At 45.5% G+C, this 23,395-nt stretch overlaps 2 protein-coding genes across 5 annotated transcripts in view; one reads left to right on the top strand and one right to left on the bottom strand.

Moving 5' to 3' along the window:
* The window catches only part of IL17D (interleukin 17D), a 35,264-nt gene extending 32,268 nt beyond the window's left edge, over positions 1-2,996 (top strand). For both annotated transcript variants that reach the window (XM_061133135.1, XM_061133136.1), the window contains one exon: positions 1,648-2,996. In XM_061133135.1, coding sequence (XP_060989118.1) covers positions 1,648-1,930 — 283 coding nt within the window. In that variant the 3' untranslated portion in view covers positions 1,931-2,996. The remainder of the gene's footprint in view (positions 1-1,647) is intronic.
* A 659-nt stretch (positions 2,997-3,655) lies between these two features.
* Positions 3,656-22,563, bottom strand: EEF1AKMT1 (EEF1A lysine methyltransferase 1). 3 transcript variants are annotated; one of them, XM_061133133.1, is made up of 5 exons: positions 22,457-22,563; positions 10,502-10,655; positions 7,904-7,986; positions 4,661-4,941; positions 3,656-3,897 (listed from the first exon to the last, which is right to left on the bottom strand). In XM_061133133.1, the coding sequence occupies exons 2-5, from the start codon at positions 10,646-10,648 to the stop codon at positions 3,728-3,730; spliced, it is 681 nt and encodes a 226-aa protein (XP_060989116.1). In that variant the 5' UTR covers positions 10,649-10,655; positions 22,457-22,563; the 3' UTR covers positions 3,656-3,727. The 3 variants fall into 3 exon arrangements, with proteins under 3 accessions (XP_060989116.1, XP_060989117.1, XP_060989115.1); XM_061133134.1 differs by having other exon boundaries at positions 22,396-22,531; XM_061133132.1 differs by lacking the exon at positions 22,457-22,563 and adding an exon at positions 22,237-22,376.
* Positions 22,564-23,395: the final 832 nt, after the last annotated feature.

The following is a 23,395-nucleotide window of genomic DNA, read 5'->3' as shown; positions in this document are numbered from 1 at the left end:
GGTTGTGGAGGCCTTTGAAGGCGAAGCTGAGGAGCTGGGGTTCTTCCTGACATGACCCCCACCCCTGCCTGCAGGGGTTCCGGGGAGGCTGTGCCCTCACTGAAGGATGGGAATGAGGCGGTTCAGGGGGTGGAGAGCTGGAAAGGTAAAGCTCTTGCAAAGACAGGACTGACCATAAGTGATGAAAATCCCGTAACATGTTGTCAGCCCTGTGTGTGCACGCTGGACAGGCTTGGTGTGATCTGAGGTCCTGGGGCACACGGGGTGCTGGCTGACTGGCTCTGCTGCCCTCCTCCTGTTCATCTCGACAGATTTCTGCTGCCACCCTCCACAGCAATGAGAAGGGAATTGCTGGAGGTCCACACCTGAGTTGGCTCTCCCTCTCCATTGTGACGCCTGTCTTGGTCACCTGACCTTTCCTGACCTTATCCCCACATCCATGTGGTGGCCAAGGACTCGGACATGTCCCTCTGGGCACTGGGGTGCTTGGGGGCAGGTGCGTGGCCCCTGAGTTTAAGCACCCCCTCCTTCCTTGGAGCCACAGATCACCCCACACAGACCGTCCTAGTTCTTTCCTGCTGTATAAGTGGCTTGTACGCAGCGTTATCAGGTGGACTTGCTGCCAAGATGCCATTTCTGGGTCTTCCTGCTCTGTCATCTGCTCAATCAGTGTCTAAAGATGCTGGACCCAAAGGAGGAAGCGAGCCATGGGCCTTCCTTCAAGTCAGGGGCCATGGCTGCCCCCCCGGCTGTGGGCAGTTAGCCTGGCTGACATGGTCTCCTTCCTCCAACGCTGACAGCTGGTCAGGTTCTGCCTCCCCACCCTATCACTCATCACGTGCCTTCCCGCATCTGTGCTTCCATAACTGGTTGTGTGAAGATCCTTCTTAGTTGGACACTTCTTAATTCAGCTGCTGCCCAGCAGTCCCAGGCACTGCAGGCCAGGGAAGACCAGTCCACAGAGGTCCCCTTGGGCTGATCTCCTTTGGTTTATTTCTGTCCTGTGCTCCCGTGGGGCTAGCATTCTAGGGCCTTCCCAGGCGTGACCGGCATAGTGTGTCCCCCATGAGGTCAGCAGTCACAGCTGTGACTCTTGAGACTTCAGGGTCACAAGGGCTCGTTTCTACAAGAGGGCAGATGAACAGCGATGAGAGTCTGGGGTCATGGCAACCTTGTGACGTGGGGGACGTTAGGGAGGAGTGCTGGCCCCCACCAGTGACCTCCTGGTTTCAGGGAGGTGGGGTCAGAGTCCGCCCACAGCTGCAGGCCCATCGTGGGCGCTGACGCTTGGATTTTGGCGTCTGACCAGAAAGTAGGGTGACTTGGAGGAACATGGAGTGGTCAGGTTTAGGTCATGGAGTGGTCAGGGTCTCCTTCACTTTCCAGGTCCCGGCCTGCCCACCCCACTCCCCGTGTCACTAAGCCCCTTCCCGCAGACAGGGGGTGCGTGGACCTTGATGGACAGAAGGACCTGGGTCTGGGCCTCCTGAACGGGTCTGGTGGCTCGGGGTGGGAGGCCACAGGACCCTTGGAGGAGCTGCAGGCTCCGGGCTGAGAAGGGGCATCTCCCTTTTCGGGGTGTGCAGTAGACTCTGGGCGCGGTTCAGGGAGCATGGCCCGGGCCCCAGCGCCGCCCTCTCCCCGCAGGATCTCCTACGACCCCGGCCGCTTCCCGCGGTACCTGCCCGAGGCCTACTGCCTGTGCCGGGGCTGCCTGACCGGGCCACATGGGGAGGAGGACGTGCGCCTGCGCAGCGCCCCAGTGCTCGTGCCCGCGGTGGTCCTGCGCCGGACCCCAGGCTGCGCGGGTGGTCGCGCTGTCTACGTCGAGGAGTACGTCACCGTGCCCGTGGGCTGCACCTGCGTGCCCGGGCCGGAGAAGGATGTGGATGCCGCCAACTCCAGCCTGGACAAGTCGGCCCGGCCCTGACCGCCCACCCGGGACCCCGGGCCCGAGGAAACGTGCCCAGCGGTGGACTGGACCAGACCGGACTGGACCGCGTGGTGGGCCGCCCCGGATTTCCTCTTGAGCAGGCACACAGGGCGGCCGGAAGGTGATGGGGACTGAGCGGGGTGGCCCGCCTCGCCCCCAGGACCAAGGGAGGGGCGAGTCTCAGAGGACAGACGGATGCTTGCAGTCTTTTTTAAAAAGTAGAGTAAACCGTTTATTCAGCTATTTTTTCAATAGGGGCAGGAACAAAATATTTTCATACTTGCCGTTTTGAGCAAGTATATTGTTTTTACCTGATCTGTAAACATTTTATAAACATTGTTTTCACTTCCTCAGCAGGAATTTTTAGAAGTTCAGGTAGGCCGACTCTTGCTTCAGTTGGTCACCAGTGGACACGGCTGGACAGGACCTGCCCTCCCAATGGGCAGCTCAGCTCACCCCAGTCTCACTTTATTCATGAGGATATAAATCTCCACAGGTTTATACAGGGAGAAAGTTTTTTACTTTTCAAAGTCAGGGGCCAGTTTATGGACAAGAGGCAGTGAGGTCAGCACGTGGTATGTGAGATCTGTGCCAATTCCCAGGTATCTGGCTAGTTTAAGGGCTTCAGGAGCTATTAAGTGCGCAGACTTAACAGTTTCCAGAACGCCAAGAGTGGAGCCTCTTCTAGCACTGCAGCTAAAGACCAGAACTATCTGTAAATGTGAGACCTTCTTAACTCGATTTATGTAACACCTGTAGGTAGGTGAAGGGCATGCTGCCTGTGGTTTTCTCTCTGGACTCCGCTTTGATAGGCTCAACTAGTTCTTAGAGGAAATGATGTTTATTAAGGTCTTATCTTAATTTTATGGTTGAAGTTTTTAAGAGCAACTGTGAAGTCAGCCTGTTTATGTGCTCTCTTCCCCACTTAAAATCAGCCTTGGTTTGATCTGAATGGAAGCTTTACTGAGAACTTCCAGTTTGTATTATATATTGACAGAGGTTGTACATGAAAAACATTGCTGAGCAAAATTCATATTTTCCAAATAAAAATTCAGAACTGAAACTGATAGCTGTGGGTGGTTCTATACAGCTTGGGGCAAATGTTACTTCCCTGCTCAACCTCTGGAAATAACAACATAAGATTAGACTAGTGGTGGTATATCTGAACCTTTCAGAAGGGTTCAGGTCAAAGAAAAAGAACTACACAAAAAGAAAAACTGCCTTTCAAACCTTGGGTAATTATTTCAATCATCGCTACTACTGTGTAACATTTTCCAGCCACTCTGCAAATATAACTAGTGCAAACATCAGAGCACTGGACAAAGAGTAAATGGATTGCATGTGGAAATACTGCAGTTCCATTAACCGTGTTCATCAGTTTAGCTCACCTTAGCTGTTAAAGGCAGCACATTCCCAATGGAAGAACTGACTTTCCTTGCCAAGATCCAGAAAGGTAACCTTTATTTGCACTTTTTCTCTGAATGGAATTCATTTAACAAATATTTACTGAGCACGTGCCCTCCCTCTTCTGAACACAAACTGTGTCCTCAACTACAAATCCCTTGGCTGTTAGAGCCAGGGGCTGAGATCTTGGCTGGTCACTACATACTGCTCTTTACCTGTGTCAAGTGAGGAGAGCAGACTAGATGGGGTCTAAAAGTTCTTCCAGATATAATTCCACAGACTCAAGTCGGCAAAAGCACCCTGAGCTCCAGGGACATCCTAAGGAAATCATGATGTCTTTAATCTCGAAAATGAGGACTGGGGAGGTGGTAGTTTTTCAGAGGGGAAATGTCACTTGGGTCCTTCCTGCCCTGGGAGCTGCAATGACAGATCACGGTCCAGCTCAGAGTCATAATTCACAAAACATCGAAACTCGTTTCCCAGGGTGCGAGTGTGTTCTGGAATAAACTTGCACATCTTCACTCCAAGCAGTTTTGCTGCCGCCTCCTCCATGACAGCACCTGAAGAGAACCACCAGACAAGCCTCAGCGCCACGCTGGCTGGGGCGAGGAACGGTGAGCTGACAGTTCCACTTAGCAATAGGGGGAAGGTCACTGCTTTCTATCCTTTTACTTCCTCCAACATTTTTGCGAAGTTCCTACTTTTTTCTACCTCTACAAAGCTGAGATACTTAGAAACTTTAAAAATTGCTTATATTCTACAAAGTAACAAAAGATAATTTTACTAAAAACTTTTCCAACTTGGACTCAGAGGCCCCTTTCTCAATAATATCGAATTGTGCAAACTCATACTGATACATTCGTACCAGCCTCTGGCTGATGAATGCTCTTCTCCTTCCAGCCCCTCCTTAGGACCTACTGCACCATGGGGAGCAAGGGGCTGCAGGCCTGGAAGTAAGGGGACCTACAGTTCATGTTTTCGTTTTGAAACACCAGGATAATTCCCCTCACCAGTGAGAATGTCTTCTGTTCTGGTAAACTGAACCTAATGACTCACTCTGTAACCTCTGACATCCAGTTTAACCCCAGAGGTTGCAAATTTCTTTTATCAGCTGGAGAGGCTGAGTCAGACATGTTACTAGAACTGACACTGCTGAGTACAGGTAGCACTCCTGGTGCCCTCACCCCATGCCAAACCCCACTTCCTGGGCATTGTGCCACAGAATTCTCAACAGGCCCCGAGAGGCAGCAGCACCTCAGCCCCAGGGTGCAGGGAGTTAAGTGGAATGAGGTCACAGGGTGTGTGTGGTCAGCCAGCACCCACCTGTGCACAGCAGGATCTTGCCCCGGGTCAGGAGCTTGATGGTTTCCGACATTTTCCTAAGACATTCCTCCGAGAGATAGGGGGGATCTGCTACGACAATGTCAAAGCTGTGTGTGGCGATCCTCTCAGGTAAGTCCACAGGGCTCTTGTAGTCATAGTAGACAAAGTCCTCTCCGTATACGGCAAACCTGCGGTCGTACTCAAAGATGCAGACGGAGACATCGTCTCTGTGCCGCTCTCTCAGCTTCTGGTAGACGCTGGGGGCGCTCACACACGCTATTCTGGGACAGAGACCCAACTCATGAACGAGCTTTGTGATAGTGTTATAGCAGCGAATAACCACTTCACTAAAAAAGTATGGCGTGCATTCAGATTTTCTTAAAACAACACTACAAACTAATAACAGCAGTGAATTTTGGGAGGAGTGTGGTGTTTACAGATCTACAACTCATAATTTTTAAGTATGAAATGTACTTTTCATAGTAAAAAATGTGAAACATTAGGTACAAGAGTTACGCAGCCCATGACCTGAATTTACCTATTATTTTCCTGTTGGTCTCTTTTAACATTTATTTCAAATACTTTTAAGCCTCAAACTAAATATTTTCAAGTTATTTTGTGATATTCATATATTTAATATATAAAGAAAAAGAAAGCCTTAGGACTTTCAGATAAAGATGCAGAGGGAACACATTCATTTAGATTTGCTTCTTCAAAGCAAATAAATCATGAGAAAGAAACCTCCAACAGCAAGACAATGAGGGAAGACAAAGGAAACACACTCAGGAAGCTGACAGGCAAGGGTGTGGGCTGGGTGGTTTCTGACTCTGCAGGCCCAAGGGAGCCAAGTCCCAAACTGGCAGCCAGGAAAGCTGAGAGAGGGCCTCGCCGACACCAAAGCACCTGCAGCTCAGGAAGCTGAAAACCAGGTAACTCAAGAAGTAGGGGTGAAGGGGCGGCAGGGGGACTGTTTTTGGAAGGTCTATCGAAGAGGAAACTTCCCAGGATTCTCATCTCTGTGCCAAGCCGCCACACTGTGGGAGAAAACGGGAAGGATGTTCTCCGGATGGGGGTGGGGGCACAGCTAGTGGTGAAGGGCCGTGTGGAATGGCAAGGATCACATTAAACCCACCAGATGTTGGGACCCCTGACCTATGTGCCTCCTGGAATGAGGTCAACGAGATGCGTGACTCCCCGGACGGAAGTTCACTCTTTCTGGGGCTTTTACCAACCCACAAGAAAAAGCCTGGATATACTGACCAGGCATTCCCGGGAAAACAGCTGATCCACAGCAGCCAACTGCAAACACCAAAGAGAAAGCCTGCCCAAGTATCAGAGCTTCCAGCCTTAGCATGCCCACCTCAACTAGGAGCACACAGCAGAGGGTCAGCAGACAACTCAGAAGAGTCAGCATGTACTACAGCCAAAATATTAATAAAACACAAGAGGCATGCTGGAGTCAGACTTCGAAGAGAAGAAATCCTGTAATGTGATATCCTCAGAAGGATGAACAAGATACCATGATAAATATCCAGAGACCTAAGAAATTACAGGTGATAAAGTACGTGACAGCAGAAATGGCAAACTCAGTGGAAATTTTCAAAAATAAAGTTGAATTTTCCCAGAAGGTCAGGTAAGACAAAATATGTGAAAAGGACAGAAAGAAAAATGAATCAGGTAAAGATAAGAATAGAAAAAAAAAAAGACAATTTTCCCAAACTGGAGGACCCGAGTTATGAGACCAGAAAGGCTTCCACCCCGTTCAACAGATGAAAGCACCATACCAGGACACACAGAACACTGGGGATCAGGAGAAAACCCTAAGCCAGCAGGGGCCAGGGACGGGAAAAACAGGTTTCGCATAAGAAATCAGAACGGCACTGTATTTCTCAATAACTAACACATCAAGAGAATGGGTAGAATAAAAATATTTTCAGACAGGTTTTAAAATTTTCCCTCTAGTGAAAAGTGTTGAAGGATTTACCCAACCAGGATAAAGCTGTGAACTAAGGACTGGGATACTGGATACAGGAAGATCAAAACGAGAGAGATAAGAGGACACTTGGTAGATGGTGGAGGGAAACACCAAGAACAGAGCTGGACATCAACCAGTCCAGACAGAAGAGATGGCAAAGTCGGGGTGGGGTGGGGCGGGGGGGGTATTTTTTCAAGGAGTTGAAATATGTGTGAGTTCGTTGATTGACATTTACGCCACTGGGGAGAATTTGAGGATTAGTGATATGGATGTATAAACCCTATTTAACCAAGACAGGATATAACTAACACCAATTCTACACAATCACTTCCAGAAAACAAATACAGTAACACTTCCCAGGTCATTTTATGAAGCTACTAATATGAAACCCAAACCAAGGGAATAAAAAAGGAAATTTCAAATTAATTATCACTCAAAGTTGCTGAGTCATGGCCAACTCTTTGTGACCCCATGGACTTCTCCATGGGGATCTCCAGGCCAAAGTACTGGAGTGGGTAGCCTTTCCCTTCTACAGGGAATCTTCCCAACTCAGGGATCAAACCCAGGTCTCCCGCATTGCCGGCAGATTCTTTACCAGCCGAGCCACCAGGGAAGTATGTAGAAGCAAAAGCCTCAACAAAGTATTACCAACAAGTCCAACCATAAAAAAAAAAAAAATGGGTAGAACTACTGGGAGCGTGGACAGTAAGGACGTGTGCAGTGGAGGATGAAGGAGCTAAATCCTTAGTCTCTTAAGGTGAGATGTCTGTGAGTGACAAATGAACAAGTGCCAACATAAACAGCCTTAAAGATGTAGAAGAGCTGAAAGGCAAGGGGGGGACAAGGGGAAAATTAACAATGGATTACTTTTTTCAACAAGTCTTTCAGGTCCATTTGACTTTATATGCACACAAAGTTCTGATAGAAATAAAAACCAAACTAACAAAACCTGTAATTCTTAAAATTTTAGAAAGATCAAACATTAAGATTTTTTTTCTTTTAAAGCAATTCTAGGGGAATAAAAGTAACAGGTTAGAAAAATGTTAAAATAAGAAACAGATTAAGATGACTTATACGGAACAGCATTTTGAGTGTGCCCCTAGATGTGACAGGAAACCATTCTTACTTCCTTGTGGTCTTCAAATCATCAACCACAGGTTTTGTAGATTACAGTTGAACCTTCTTACGAACCATCTCTCATCCAGGAAGGACATTTAAAGTATTACTTTAGATTAAAAGGCAAAAGAGAAGCAAACCTGGTATCTCACCTGCCGCCCTCCCCGGCAGCTGCTATGGCGTCCTCAGCAAGGCGCAGGGCTGTCTCCGGGCTGTACCAGAACTGGCTCAGCTGCTGTGACAGGAACGAGTGAATTATATTAGACCTGGCATACACTTGTCCTTTTAATTCATATCTACTTACCAATATAAACTCTATCAACAGCCAGTGTCACTGCTGGGCCATGCAGTATATTCTGTGCTTCCTTCTGGTATGGCATCTCCTATTCTTCTAGAGTTAATAAACAAACCACTGTTGCATTTGCTTGGGTTCTTCGAAACTATCCCTAATTCTCCCAACATCATCCTGTAGCTCCTGAAAAGTGGTGCATGGGAAGTCAATGTTGTGAGACTTACCATGTCTAATACATTTAAGATTTTTATCCTCAACACATGAAAAGATGCTCAACATCACTCATTATCAGAGAAATGCAAATCAAAACCACAATGAGGTACCATTACACGCCAGTCAGGATGGCTTCTATCAAAAAGTCTACAAGCAATAAATGCTGGAGAGGGTGTGGAGAAAAGGGAACCCTCTTACACTGTTGGTGGGAATGCAAACTAGTACAGCCGCTATGGAAAACAGTGTGGAGATTTCTTTAAAAACTGGAAATAGAACTGCCATATGACCCAGCAATACCACTTCTGGGCATACACACTGAGGAAACCAGATCTGAAAGAGACACGTACACCCCAATGTTCATCGCAGCACTGTTCATAATAGCCAGGACATGGAAGCAACCTAGATGCCCATCAGCAGATGAATGGATAAGGAAGCTGTGGTACATATACACCATGGAATATTACTCAGCCGTTAAAAAGAATTCATTTGAACCAGTTCTAATGAGATGGATGAAACTGGAGCCCATTATACAGAGTGAAGTAAGCCAGAAAGATAAAGAACATTACAGCATACTAACACATATATATGGAATTTAGAAAGATGGTAACGACAACCCTATATGCAAAACAGAAAAAGAGACATAGATGTACAGAGCAGACTTTTGAACTCTGTGGGAGAAGGTGAGGGTGGGATGTTTTGAAAGAACAGCATGTATATTATCTATGGTGAAACAGATCACCAGCCCAGGTGGGATGCATGAGACAAGTGCTCGGGCCTGGTGCACTGGGAAGTCCCAGAAGAATCAGGTGGAGAGGGAGGTGGGAGGGGGGATCGGGATGGGGAATACGTGTAAATCTATGGCTGATTCATATCAATGTATGACAAACGCACAGAAATAATAAATAAATAAAGGAAAAAAAAAAAGATTTTATCCTCACATTTCATTGGTAACTCAGCTGGGCATAGAGTCCTAGACTGAATGAAATTTTCACTCTAAACACTGAAGGCAGTGCTTCACTTTTTTCCTAGTTTCTAATAAAGCTATTGAGAAGTGCAACGTGACCTGTCCTGAGACACTGGAGGTGACATGCTTTTCTCCAGAAGGTTCTAGAATCTTCTTAGTCACCTACATCCAGAAGTTTCACACATGCCTCCTGGACTTGCCCTCTAGTTTTATAATGTATTCTTTCAAACTTCCTGGGAGATTTCTTCATTTTTATGAACAAACCAAAACAAGTGCCAAACATATACAATTAGTTAATTCAGGTAGTGAAATTATGACTTGTTTTTTTTATTCATGTTTTTACCTATCTTCTACACCAACCATAGATTACTTTCAGAATCAGAAAGAAAGTACACAGTATTTAAATAAGCAAAAGGAAAAGACAAAAAGATTACCTTAAGGTGGACTTCAGGTTTCTAATATTTATTATTCAAAGCATCAAGCTAAAGATAAATACATGAAGAAGGAAAACTAGAGGCATCTGAGTAGGTGGAACATTCAGAGTAAATATAAAGAAACATTTCTGTCACAGTTTCAAAGAGATGATGAATTTTATATAAAATAAACTTTATAACTTAAAGAGATCTAAACTTGACACAAAATGTAAAAGACTGCACACACACACCTCCCAGATGCAAAGTGATGAAGAGAGGCAGATCCATGATCAAGGTAGTCAAAGAAATTTCAAGCCTCATCTATCTCTAACTATGCTTCAAAAAAGGTAGATTTCTACGATACAGTTTAGGTTAGCTTTCCTCAACTCACTTTTAAAAATTCCTATTTTTATTTGGCCCATAGAAATACAATTAAAATACATACTGTGCACCAGGAACTATTAGTATCTTCTTTAAAAACCCCTTTCATCAATTTTTCACTACATGTTTGTAACACCCCCATTACTACAGTTGCCCCATTACTACAATGATCCCTTCCCACAAGGAATGCTGGGCTCCAGTAAAAACCGACAGAAGGAACCTGTCTACGAGAAAGAAGTACAGTCTGTGTTGGACACGGTGATAACGCTCTTCCCCTATCTGAAACGTCCCCTCCTCTGACCACCAAGTAGCCCGGGTCAGAATGAGGAGAGTCTGCACTCCCAGTGTCTTAGCTACTGAACAGGCTATCAGCTTCCTAGTGACAAGTGAGACAAACTGGGCTGTTAGGTGGGGTAAAGACCAAGAGTGGACTAGCTACAGAACACGCTCCACACTGCCAACACGTCCGCGGAGCTTGTTCACTTACCCAGTTCTCTTCTATTATCCCGATGTTATACTTGTCGTCACCACGGAGGTCAGAGTGGTGCTGCTGCTGCTCAGCATAAAATTCCTGCAGAGCTGCGAGGGCGTAGGAAGAAAGCTGGGGGGGGCCCTCGTCTTCGGAGTCACTCATCTCACACCTGTGGGGAATGAGTCTAAGTGATGTGAGTGTGTTTTTCCTTTCCATCAAACAATTTAAAAAAATTAACTCACAGCAGTGATCCAAACTGGAAGTGAGTTGTATAAGGAAAACAGGTATTTAAAATTTCTGAGACCAGGAACCTCCCAGGTGGTTCAGTGCCCAAGCCCACACTCCCAGTGTAAGGCCCGGTTCTACCTCTGGTCAGGGAACGAGATGCCACATGCCATTAACAAAGGCCTGGCGCAGCCAAACACATGCATACATACGTCTGCAGAGATTTTCCCCTGAACTACAGCTGAAAAAATAAATGCATGCTTTCTCTATGTATACAGATTTTACAATAAAATTTTTCACATTTTTATGACTCCTTGCAGAATGAAATCTGTAAAGATGTTTTGCTTTCTCCTGGTACCCCAGTGGTCACATGCAGATAATTCACAGTAGACTCTCTGAATCAGAGCTTTTTATGTGTGAATGTCATTGTCAAGGTGACCTAAGGCTCCTAGGTGTTATGATGGGATAAGTGAAGGATTGGTAAAGGAGGGGGAGAGGAAGAGATAGGAAAATTAAAAGGGATGAGAGAGGATGCAAATTACCATCACAATGAGATATAACTATATACCTACCAGACTGACTACAATGGAAAAGACAGGTAACACCAAATGTTTTGGGGGGGGGGGGGTGTAGAATAATAGAAACTGCCTACTTTGCTGCTGAAATGTAAACTGATGAAAACATTTTGGATAACAATATTACCTTACCTCTGCTTTAAACTCAGTAATTCTGTATCATATAACTATATGAAACTCCTGTGATTCACACAGATAGACATGGAGATACGTTCAAAGTGGGAATGTGTACTGGCCACAACTAAAACTACTGAAGTGTCCACTCCCTGGATGTTACCTAATATACTGCTGTATATTCCTACAATAGGACACTATATCACAATGAAAACATTTCCTTTTCTCCTTTGCGGGCTTGCCACCTGTAACTATTATGTAAGTAGTTACTTTAAGGATTACAGGTTTACAGGATATCTATCATGGCACACATTCAAATAACATTACACCACTTCCTGTGTTATACAAAAACCTTACAATTTGTATATAACTTCCATTTCTCTCCTCCAAGCCTTTGTGTTACTATTGTCCAACATCTTATTTTTATATTTGATATAAAATAAACACATTACAGGCAAATTTGGCCTTTGAGTAATGAAGCAGGGCAAAGGCTAACAGAGTTTTGCCAAGAGAATGCACTGGTCATAGCAAACACCCTCTTCCAACAACACAAGAGACGACTCTACACATGGACATCACCAGATGGTCAATACCAAACTCAGACTGATTATATTCTTTGCAACCAAAGATGGAGAAGCTCTATACAGTCAGCAAAAACAAGACAGGGAGCTGACTGTGGCTCAGATCATAAACTCCTTATTGCCAAATTCAGACTTAAATTGAAGAAAGCAGGGAAAACCACTAGACCATTCAGGTATGACCTAAATCAAATCCCTTACGATTATACAGTGCAAGCGACAAATAGATTCACGGGATTAGATCTGATAGACAGTGAGTGCCTGAAGAACTATGGATGAAGGTTTGTGACACTGTACAGGAGGCAGTGATCAAGACCATCCCAAGGAAAAGAAATGTAAAAAGGCAAAATGGTTGTCTGAGGAGGCCTTACAAATAGCTGAGAAAAGAGAAGTGAAAGACAAAGGACAAAAGGAAAGATAAACCCATTTGAATGCAGAGTTCCAAAGAATAGCAAGGAGAGATTTAAAAAAAGCCTTCCTCAGTGATCAATGCAAAGAAATAGAGGAAAATAACAGAATGGGAAAGACTAGAGATGTCTTCAAGAAAATCAGAGATACCAAGGAAGTTTTCATGCAAAGATGGGCAAAATAAAGGACAGAAACAGTATGGACCCAACAGAAGCAGAAGATATTAAGAAGAGGTGACAAGAATACACAGAAGAACTGTACAAAAAAGATCTTCACGACCCAGATAATCACGATGGTGTGATCACTCACCTAGAGCCAGACATCCTGGAATGTGAAGTCAGGTGGGCCTTAGGAAGCATCACTATGAACAAAGCTAGTGGAGGTGATGGAATTCCAGCTGAGCTATTTCAAATCCTAAAAGATGATGCTGTGAAAGTGCTGCACTCAGTATGCCAGCACATTTGGAACTCAGCAGTGGCCACAGGACTGGAAAAGGTCAGTTTTCATCCCAATCCCAAAGACAGGCAATCCCAAAGAATGTTCAAACTACCGCACAATTGCACTCATCTTACATGCTAGCAAAGGAATGCTCCAAATTCTCCAAGCCAGGCTTCAACAGTACATGAACCGTGAACTTCCAGATGTTTAAGCTGGATTTAGAAAAGGCAGAGGAACCAGAGATCAAATTGCCAACATCCGCTGGATCACTGAAAAAGCAAGAGAGTTCTAGAAAAACATCTACTTCTGCTTTATTGACTATGCCAAAGCCTTTGACTGTGTGGATCACAACAAACTGTGGAAAATTCTTCAAGAGATGGGAATACTAGACCAACTGACCTGCCTCCTAAGAAATCTGTATGCGGGTCAAGAAGCAACAATTAGAACTGGACATGGAACAACAAAGTGTTTCCAAATAGGAAAAGAGTTCGTCAAGGCTGTGTACTGTCACCCTACCTATTTAACTTATATGCAGAGTACATCATGAGAAACGCTGGGCTGGATGAAGCACAAGCTGGAATCAAGATTGCCGGGAGAAATATCAACCACCTCAGATATGCAGATGACACCACCCTTATGGCAGACAGTAAAGAACTAAAGAGCCTCTTGATGAAAGTGAAAGAGGAGAGTGAAAAAGTTGGCTTAAAGCTCAACATTCAGAAAACTTAAGATCACGGCATCTGGTCCCATCAGTTCATGGCAAATAGATGGGGAAACAGCGGAAACAGTGATAGACTTTATTCTGGGGGGGCTCCAAAATCACTGCAGATGGTGAATGCAGCCATGAAATTAAAAGACACTTGTTCCTTGGAAGAAAAGTTATAACCAACCTAGACAGCATATTAAAAAGCAGAGACATTACTTTGCCAACAAAGGTCCATCTAGTCAAGGCTACAGTTTTTCCAATAGTCATGTCATGCATGGATGTGAGAGTTGGACTATAAAGAAAACTGAGCACTAAAGAATTGATGCTTTTTGAACTGTGGTGTTGGAGAAGACTCTTGAGAGTCCCTTGGACTGCAAGGAGATCCAACCAGTCCATCCTAAAGGAAATCAGTCCTGAATATTCATTGGAAGGACTGATGCTGAAACTCCAATACTTTGGCCACCTGATGCAAAGAACTGACTCACTGGAAAAGACCCTGATGCTGGGAAAGATTGAAGGCGGGAGGAGAAGGGGACAACAGAGGATGAGATGGGTGGATGGCATCACCGACTCGATGGACATGAGTTTGAGTAAACTCCAGGAACTGGTGATGGACAGGGAGGCCTGGAGTGCTGCAGTCCATGGGGTTGCAGAGTCAGACACGACCGAGTGACTGAACTGAACTAAAACACACCACACTGTTAAAAAATCTTTTATATTTACCTACACAGTAACCACTTACATTGCACTTCATTTTGTATTAATACTGCCATCACCTGTCATTCTCCTTCTGCTTGAACGAACGTTTCTTGTAACGCAGTTCTCTGGAGCTCCTCCTCTGGTACTCACTCTGCCCTGCCTGCTTCCCATGAGGCTTCCCCCAAATCTATCAGTATTTCCTTGACTCAGAGTGGTCCCTGGGTTCCCTTCCCTGCATAGCAGCCTAAAAACTCTCTCAGGCAGTAAGATGGAATAACCATCAGGCACAGTCTGTTCATTTCCCTTTTTCAGGGTCCACTGACCTTTGTGGCCTGGTTCCTGTTATCTTCAAAGGCATTTTCCCCCACATATTTTACCTGTTTTTCTTTTTTTTTTTTTTCAGTTCTATCAGATGGGAGGGGAAATTTAGTCCTTGTTACTCCTAGTGGAAGTTCACCACACGGGGGGAAAAAAAAACCCTACAGCCATATATCCTAACAAGAATCAATCTTAAGAATATGTTAAATCACAGAGTTACAGAATACATATAGTATCAATAATTCTATTTCAGTGAAGTTCAGAAACATGGAGATAAAAGCAATTAATAAGAAACTAAAGATTAAAGATAGTGGTTACCACTGGGAGTAAGGAATACATAATTTTTAAAATGTTTATTATATTATCTGCAGAGACCCATGGACTTGATTCTGTAACCAAAAAGTGTCTGAAATGGCTTCTAAACACTTTGAGCCTTCCCCAAGTAAAAATCTTTTTCAAAGAACTTAGAATAAATCCCATGACTCATCTATTTTTCTACCTGCATTTTTCACACTGTACAATGATTTCCATTAAGGTATGAATTCAACATAGGAAAATATAAGCTTTTTTAAAAACAGAAAAAAATGTATCCAAGTACATGTATGGCTTATAGTAGAAGCCAGTAGTGCTCTATGAAATGTTTTAGCAAAAAATACACGTGAGTATAGGGTCGTGCATCACGACAAACTTCCTACTGCAGGCTGTAGTCTTAAATGTTTGGAGTTTTTCACTGTAAACGATCTATAATTTTTGCACAGACTCATCTCAAGACGGAGAAGTTCTAATACTTTATACAAACAGCTCTTATCTGAAGCAGATACTTGGTATTTTTTATACTGATTGTGAAAAAGCATTTCTGCTATTATTTAGACATTCAGAAAAACAATATAATACTGGATTAAGAGCCAAGAACTGCAGCCGAACTACCTAAGCGTAAATCATGGCTTTGCCACTTCTTAACCACATAGCTTTAAGCAAGTGTTTAACTCTTCTATGCCTTAATTTCCTCATCTATGAAATGGAGATAATGTTAAAACTTACTTAATAGAGTTGTTCTGAATTAGATGAGTTTCTAGTGACAAACCACCTAATCGGCCTTGGCACACAACAGGAACAGAAACAATTACCTTCAGTACTGTTCACGTTGCAGCATCTCACCGAAATATGGAATCTGTGGCAACCACGAGTTTAGTACCTTCATATGACTATCTACTTGGCAGCAAAGGGACCACAAGAGATCAATAATTAAAGAACACTACGAAGTGTGACAGGAAACGATGAGCATGGTGAACGCTGTGTGCAGGGAGCAGGATTGGCTCTGGCTGACTTGTCACATGTCACCTTCACAGATGTAAGATGGACTGATGCTGAATACTCTGGCCACCAGATGTAAAGGGCTGACTCATTAGAAAAGACCCTGATGCTGTAAAAGATTGAGGGACGACAGAGGATGAGATGGTTGGATGGCATCACCGAATCAATGGACATGAATTTGAGCAAACTCTGGGACAGTGAGGGACAGGGAAGCCTGGCATGCTGCAGTCCACGGGGTCACAAAGAGCTGGACACAACTGAACAAGCTATCACTGTATCACTTTTAGACAAAACACAGATTAACAGATCTATGATCTCATAGCACAAAATAAACTGGTCAGGGAGGTGAGACTGTTCAGAAGGTAGACATCATCAAGGTGGGATCTAAAGGTGGGAAGGAATGGTTAGTGTGTATCAACTTATTAGAAGGATCTGGGAAGACTGTCTCCATACTGAGATAATTGTACTGACACAGTCTATCTGATGAAACTACTTTGGATTACTAGTCTATTCAAAGGTTTTCGACTCCCAGGAGAAGACTTAAAATGTCGTTAATTTCAGTCAGTTTGGGCCCTTAACTCAGCAGTGGCTTCCTATCCCCACTTGCCTCAGGAAGGTTTTGTGCTCAGGGGTTAACTTACACAGCTGAGTGAAGACAAAGACACAGCAAGGTCAATGCCACGGAAAGTTTGCTGTTCCCAGTTCTAGAAATCCAAGTCACAGCACAGCGGGAAGGACCACCTAAGACTGGTCACATGCAGGAACAAGGAGGCAGGGAGAAAATGGGGACAGTGTTTTTACTGCGTATGAGGGCAGAGATGACTTTCCTGTGCACCTGAGAGCGAAGCTGCGGAGAAGACGTAAGCCCCTCCGGCCCTGAGAAGAACAGATGCCAGGCAGACAGATGTGCTCGAGTCTCAGAACGCAACTCCAAAAGCTCTAGGAGAAGCTTCTATGTAACCAGTGGGAGGGAAGTGGGCAATAAAGACCCAGTTCTTCAAATAATGGGAATCTGGATTTTGATTGCTGATGGTACTTCTGATCATGGAGGCAGAGGCAGGCACCATTGCTGCAGCACTCCACCCCCACACCCCCAGCAGAAGCAATTCTGAGGGGATTTAATGTGCTACCACTGCCCCGCCCCCTTCATGGGCCACACATTTAAGGACCAGACCGTTATAAACAGCAATCGCAAACATGGAGGGATTTAGAAGGTCCATGTGCATGCCCAGGAAAAGGTATAGGCTTAGAAAGACCTTAAGCTTCCTCAGGCTGATCTTTAGCACAAAAACAGACTAAAATAATTGCAATAACAACAGAATGAGAGAAAAAACAAATCTTGGAGAAGGGGGAGAATCTGATTTCCAGCACTTTGAACAAAATCATACTCTGAACAAAGTATGAACAAAATCATACTTTATGAACAAAGTATGAACAAAAGCACTCTGAACAAAGCATACAAAGAGACAGCAAAGTATGGCCCACTGAAAAGAAAACTGTAAACCTACAGAAGCCATGTCTGACGAAGGCCACACAGCATACCTGCTAGACAAAGGCCTCAACTGTCCTAAATATGCTAAAAGAACTAAAAAGTATGGACAAAGTTAAAAAAACAATAAATGAACATAATGCAAGTATCAACAGAGACAGGGTACACCTTCAAGTGAACCATGCTCACTGTCCCAGAAGAAAAAATAAAGGGAGAGATTATTAGCTTTTGTGTAGGACTAAGAGTTGAACACTGCAAAGTGATCTGCAAGGTACAAAGAGGCTTCATTCTGGTCTTGTATTTCAGGATTCAGAATCAGGAAAAAATTTTTTAATGCTTTAAATGTAAGTTTTTTTAATAAATGATGGATATAAAATCTATCAGATGTTTTCAAATATTTTTGCAAAAAAGGTAAATCCCTGCCTTGTTCCCCCTCCCCACAAGATACAGAGTAAGAATTTGGACAGACTTCTACATGAAACATAAATATGAAATTCTCATTTATCAGTTGATCCTTAACGGCTCCAACACTTAATATTTTTAGTAAAGGTCCATTAAAATTAAGGAATCAACAAACCACAGGACAGTTGCTTTCTACTGTCATTATGATGCTCACTGAAAATGCTGAAGGACAAGAACAGGCAATGTGAGATTGCATGTGACAGATATTCAAAGGGCATGGATCTACAAAATCACAAACAATCCAAAGAACACTGTGGGAGAAGTAAATGCTGACTTCCAAAAGAAATCCAAGGAAATCTACATGTATCATAGCCTCTGGCATCTGGTCAAAAGTGATTCTTCTTTATAGAGACATCATTTTGTCCAATCTGTTAACCAGATCAAATCAACCTTAACACATGTCTCATCCGACATGGACTGTTCCCAGTCAGTTTCAAATGAGGCAGATGGGTTGTTTACTGACACTGTGGTGAAACTGTCATGACACAGGGGACTCATGCATCAAACATGCCACGAGACTGGCTCATCAGCTTTCTGGGAAGCAACCGAATTACTTCCAGGTCACCCTTCTTGTCATCACCGACTCCATACACATCTATAAACAGACAGAATCTGTGGATGGGATCAGCTTTGCAAGGGTACCAAGCATCCCCGGGTGGCTTGTTTGTAAAGTACAGGGAGGAGATATTGACCACACTTTAAAATTTGTAAAATAGACAGGACGGCCCTTAAAACAAGCATTATCTCTTTCTTGTGTTCTCAGGTAGCTTAACAGAAAACATTTGTTCACCATGAAAGAGAAGTGATTAAAAAATGTAACCAAAGAATCCTGAAAACTTGCTCTGCAGAGTAGTGCCTGTTTCTTCTAAGCAAAGTGGAGAAGATGATCACCGCCTGCATCTGACGATCATGTCACCGTGCCCCAGGGGCCCCGATGCAGCAATGCAACAAGAAACCACACAGGTGGCCTCGGGACACAGGTTCCTGCCTGCTTGAGGATGGGGCTGGGACATTTCCAGAGGGGGTCTAGTGAACAGTATGTCCAAAGAACTGCTGAAAGAACCAACACCCTTGTAACAGATAAGCAGTCTTAACATACCATCAGACAGCTAGTGGATATTTTAATGTCACTACTAGGCATCCCTGAGTGAGCAACTGCAGACCACCAAGGGCCGCCCAGAAGCAGAGTGTGTTTGGAGTTAAAGCAGTATCTGTGCACATCACAGGGACAGGAGTCGCCAGACACTGACACTAATGTACAGACTCCACAAGATCACAAACAGCAGGGAAGCCAGGCCCTCCAAGACCAAACACGTGAGCTCAGCTAACAGAAGAATGACTTAAAGTATACTGTACTTATAAACTCTAAAGTTTTATAATTCACCTTAAAAAAAAAGAAAGATGAGGGCAGGGAAGCTGAAGAGTTATAAAACCCACAACTCAAATCATAAGCGAATGATTTTAATCAATGATTCAGAAATGCACGCTCATGTAACCAACTTGTTATAAGATAGGGTTTTTTAGTAGGAAAAATACAAGGAAATGTTTTCTTCCACAAAGTTTGCAAAATCACATCTTCTTGTATTGCTCATGACCCTCTGACTCTCCCTACTGACTTAAATGGTATTTCTTCACACAAATACTTTTCATGATCAGGTTATTTCCTTAATAAGTTATTTCTTGCTTCAGCTCTTTTACTTCAAAATAAAGAAAAGTGTAATTTACTTATTGGTCTCTACCAATATTCCTTAATTAAAAACTTTTCTTAAAATATAAAGTTGACAGCCTTAACTTTTGGCATGTGTATGTGTGCATACATGATAAAAGAGAAGACTGCAAGCCTTTCCAGCATCACCCACACAATAACAGCTCTAGATGCTACACACCAGGCAGTCACCTGCTTTAGAGCTACACATGGGAACACAAGTTCTTTAAGAAGTGACTGCAGTCTGGGAGGGAAAAGAGATTGCCCACTGACTGGGCACCAGACCCTGGCGAGGGCTGTCCAAAGGTCCCACATTTGTGCTAGAAGCTGCTGAGAAATGGAGCAGAACTGCTAAGGGGGTGGATTTAGTGCTCCGATGAGGGGCACTGTTCACAATCATCAGTAACAGGACAGCAAAGCTGCAGGGCTGAACCAAGGAGTTCAGATACTCTCATCATGGAATATGACATCTGGGGCAGGTTTACGTTCAGAATGACATGCACATAATGATGACAGGGCACCTGACGCTTACACATCCCAACGAACACTGCCTTTCAAAGTCAAGTCTCTGGGGACTCACAGGCTTGCCATTCCACCAGCACCACTTCTACAGCTCCCTGCAGAGCTGGATCGAGAGGTGATAAGATCACCTCCATCTCAGTCACAAGCTGGTTTCCTCCCCAAAAGGTGTCCTTCTAACTTCACATTTTTGCGAAGATGAGCTCTAATGAATCAAATGTGCTATCACTGAAAAGATTCTGTCTTGTTCAGTTAGCCAAATATACATTAATCCTTCCTAAGTGGAAGGCCGAGCTTCTACTGTGGGGAGAAGTATGGACGTGATGAAAGTACGTGTACCCAAGTGCCTTCTGAGAGGTTGTCCAAATGCTTACTAGCTTCCAGGGACACCCACAAGACACATCATCTTTTCTTTTCCTTCAGGATCTCTCTAAAGGTTACTACTCTAGACAGGGAATCCTAAAAATGTCTGAGCAAGGTGATTATTCTGCCAACAAACATACTGCCATTCTCCCATCCTCTGTCATTGTCAGAGTAAAAGACAGCTTAGAAGTCTCAGGAATCTTGGAAAGCCTTGACTATCTTTTCTCTTTGTCCTCTTCTTAGACAGAAAATGAAAATTACCACAAATTATGACTGTAAGTAATATGGAGAAGTACAGTAGGTCCAGGAGAAATCTCTGACTGTGCCAGCTTTGGGTCAAACTGAATTTGTCGAGTACGATGACAGTTCAATTTTCTTTGAACAGCTTTACACATCTTAGGTAAACTTAATATGCTCCAGTGAGGAACATACCTATCAAAAAAATTACCCCCTTTTGGGACTTCCCCAGTGGTCCAGTGGCTAAGACTCCGTGCTCCCAATGCAGGGGGCCCAGGTCTGACCCTTGGTTGGGGAACTAGATCCCACATGTTGCAGTTAAGACATCCCATGCTGCAGCTAAATATGACACAAGATCCCAAACGCAGCAACTGAGCCCTGACACAGCCAAACATGAACAAAGACAAACACAGACTGCGCTCAAGGCTAAAATAATTCTTAAAAATTGTATTTAAAAAACCTTTACCCCTTTCTGTAGGTTTGGAAATAATGTTTGTAGATAATGTAATTTCTTCAACTCACTCAAGCTACTCTGATCAAATACCCCAGATAATATGAAACCTTTCACCCCGAGAAAACTGGATCATACACTCCAAGGCAGCACATGCATAAATGTGAAATGGTCACACTGAGTAGCTGCCTGTGCATATTCAGAGCCTCGGTGGAAAATCTGAGGTATTTCCAGGGTGCCCTCCTGTCTCCCAGAGACCACACCAGTTCAGCGGAGGTGATGGGGGGCCATCAGCATTTGCTCAGGATGGTCTTACTTCACAACGCTTACGATCTCCTGGGAGCATCCCTACCTAATGGCCTAGTGTGCGTTCATTCAAGGTAAAGCAAAGGCGGGTGGCTTTCTCTCCTTCCCTTTTAGGAAGCTCTGTCAAGGGCAGAAAGTCTAAATTATCTCCCAGTCCCGCCATCATGTTCACTGGCCAGAGAAGGAGCCACAGATTACTCGTGGGAGTGGGGGAAAACAACACACACGCCTTGGCAGCTGCCAACAGCAAGCGCTAAGATAAAAAACAAGCAACACCACTTTAGCAAATATTAAAATCCAACGTCTCCTGCGAGACTGCAGGTACAGTTGGTTCCTGATTCCAGCTGCATGACGACACTGCCTGGAAGAGCTGAAGGGCAAGGAAAACTGAGCGAGTCCACATACTTTCCTATGTACACATATGAATGCATAAGGATGTTTCCACAGCTGCATTTGCGGATGGAGAATGGCTTTCAATTTGCAACCTGAAATCTGTTAGCTAATTATTTAGAAATAAAAACATGAAAACAAAACAGTTGGCTTTAACTTCATGGCAAATAATTCCGAAGGGCAGCTTAAGAAAACTACTTGCATGGCTGACAAAGAAAAAAAAAAAAAATTCCTGCGGAGGGTGGATCTCTAAATTGTCCGTATTTCCAGGATCCGGGCCTCTACGGGGACGCGGGCTCGGCGGCCGTGGCCGGCAGGCTCCCCCATGACCCTCCACAGAACCGACGCCGCCCGCGCCCCCGGTGTCCACACGGACACGGCCCACCCCCACCGGCTGCCCCCACAACCGCCCCGCCTCCCGGAACCGCGCCGCCGGACGCCGCCCCACCCTACCCCCAACGCCTTGGAGACGGCCCTTACTCCACACACTGAGACACCCGCTGAAGCTCGGCTCCACGCGCCCGGGCCCGGCCCGGCGGCCGCCCTGAGAACACCCGAGACGGCAGCCCCTCCCAACCCCTTCCGCCCGGCCCCGCGGACCAGAGCCTCTACCCTGGCCGTGTCGGGAGACGCGGACGAGCGGAGTCCCGCGGAGCCGGCGCGGGCTGCTCACCCGGCTCGCCGCTCGAGTCCACGCGTGCTCCGTAGGCCGCGGGGCCTGGTCGGGCAGCCGACTGCGTCTGCGCGTGCGCAAGGCGGCGCCAGGCCGGAAGCGTGCGCGGGGACGCGTCCGCGCCAGCACAGCAGTCCCGCGGGGCGGGGTGGGAGGCCGTGGTCGTGGGCGGGGCTGCGAGCCTGCCCGGTCCGCGTACGCGCAGACGAGCGCTCCCGGGAGGCCCTTGGGCCCCGCGCCGCGTGCAGGGCCGCCTCGAACTAGGAGCTGCGGGGCTGAGCACGTGTCCTCGAGGACAGGGGCAGCAGAGACTCGACAGGTTTTAACGCGCACCAAGAGACCTGCCGTTTGCACTTCATTGTATGTTTCACAAGCAGCAAGGCCCCGTCTGTTCCGTCTCCTCCGTCTAATGGAGAATACACAGACATAAACCGAGGCTTCGCGCCACCGCTGCGTTGAAGTGAAGTGAAGTCGCTCAGTCGTGTCCGACTCTTTGCGACCCCGTGGACTGTAGCCTACCAGGCTCCTCCGTCCATGGGATTCTCCAGGCAAGAATACTGGAGTGGGTTACCATTTCCTTCCCCAGGGGATCTTCCCAACCCAGGGATCGAACCCGGGTCTTACGCATTGGAGTCAGACGCTTTAACCTCTGTGCCACCAGGGAAGCCCTAACCGCTGCGTTAGAGGCCTTTAAAACCCCGCACACGGGCCCCTCCGCGGTGCGTCTGCCGGAGCCACCGTAGACCCCCTCCTGACACCGAGGGCTCCGGCGATCCGAAGATGCGGTCCCCATGCTGAGACCGCCTACAAGCTGGGCAAGCCCTCCCCTCATGAAGCAGCAGCGCTGTGTGCAGCGACTCATGGGTGGGAGCGCGCCGTCCCCGCTGCTGGATCAGAGCCGACCCCTGCGTGCGGACAGGAGGCGCTTGCAGACCCCCA

Source organism: Dama dama, chromosome 30, assembly GCF_033118175.1.
Source record: "Dama dama isolate Ldn47 chromosome 30, ASM3311817v1, whole genome shotgun sequence".
Classification (NCBI taxonomy): Eukaryota; Metazoa; Chordata; class Mammalia; order Artiodactyla; family Cervidae; genus Dama; species Dama dama.
Note: the sequence above shows the minus strand (reverse complement) of the source record. Positions and strands in the feature narration are given on the sequence as shown.

Coding starts and splice junctions, on each gene's coding strand:
- EEF1AKMT1 (XM_061133133.1), bottom strand. CDS start 10,648: ATGAGTGACTCCGAAGACGAGGGCCCCCCCCAGCTTTCTTCCTACGCC. Junction 7,987..10,501: donor GGATAATAGAAGAGAACTGG/GTAAGTGAACAA, acceptor TTCCTGTCACAG/CAGCTGAGCCAGTTCTGGTA. Junction 4,942..7,903: donor GCTGCCGGGGAGGGCGGCAG/GTGAGATACCAG, acceptor TCTCTGTCCCAG/AATAGCGTGTGTGAGCGCCC.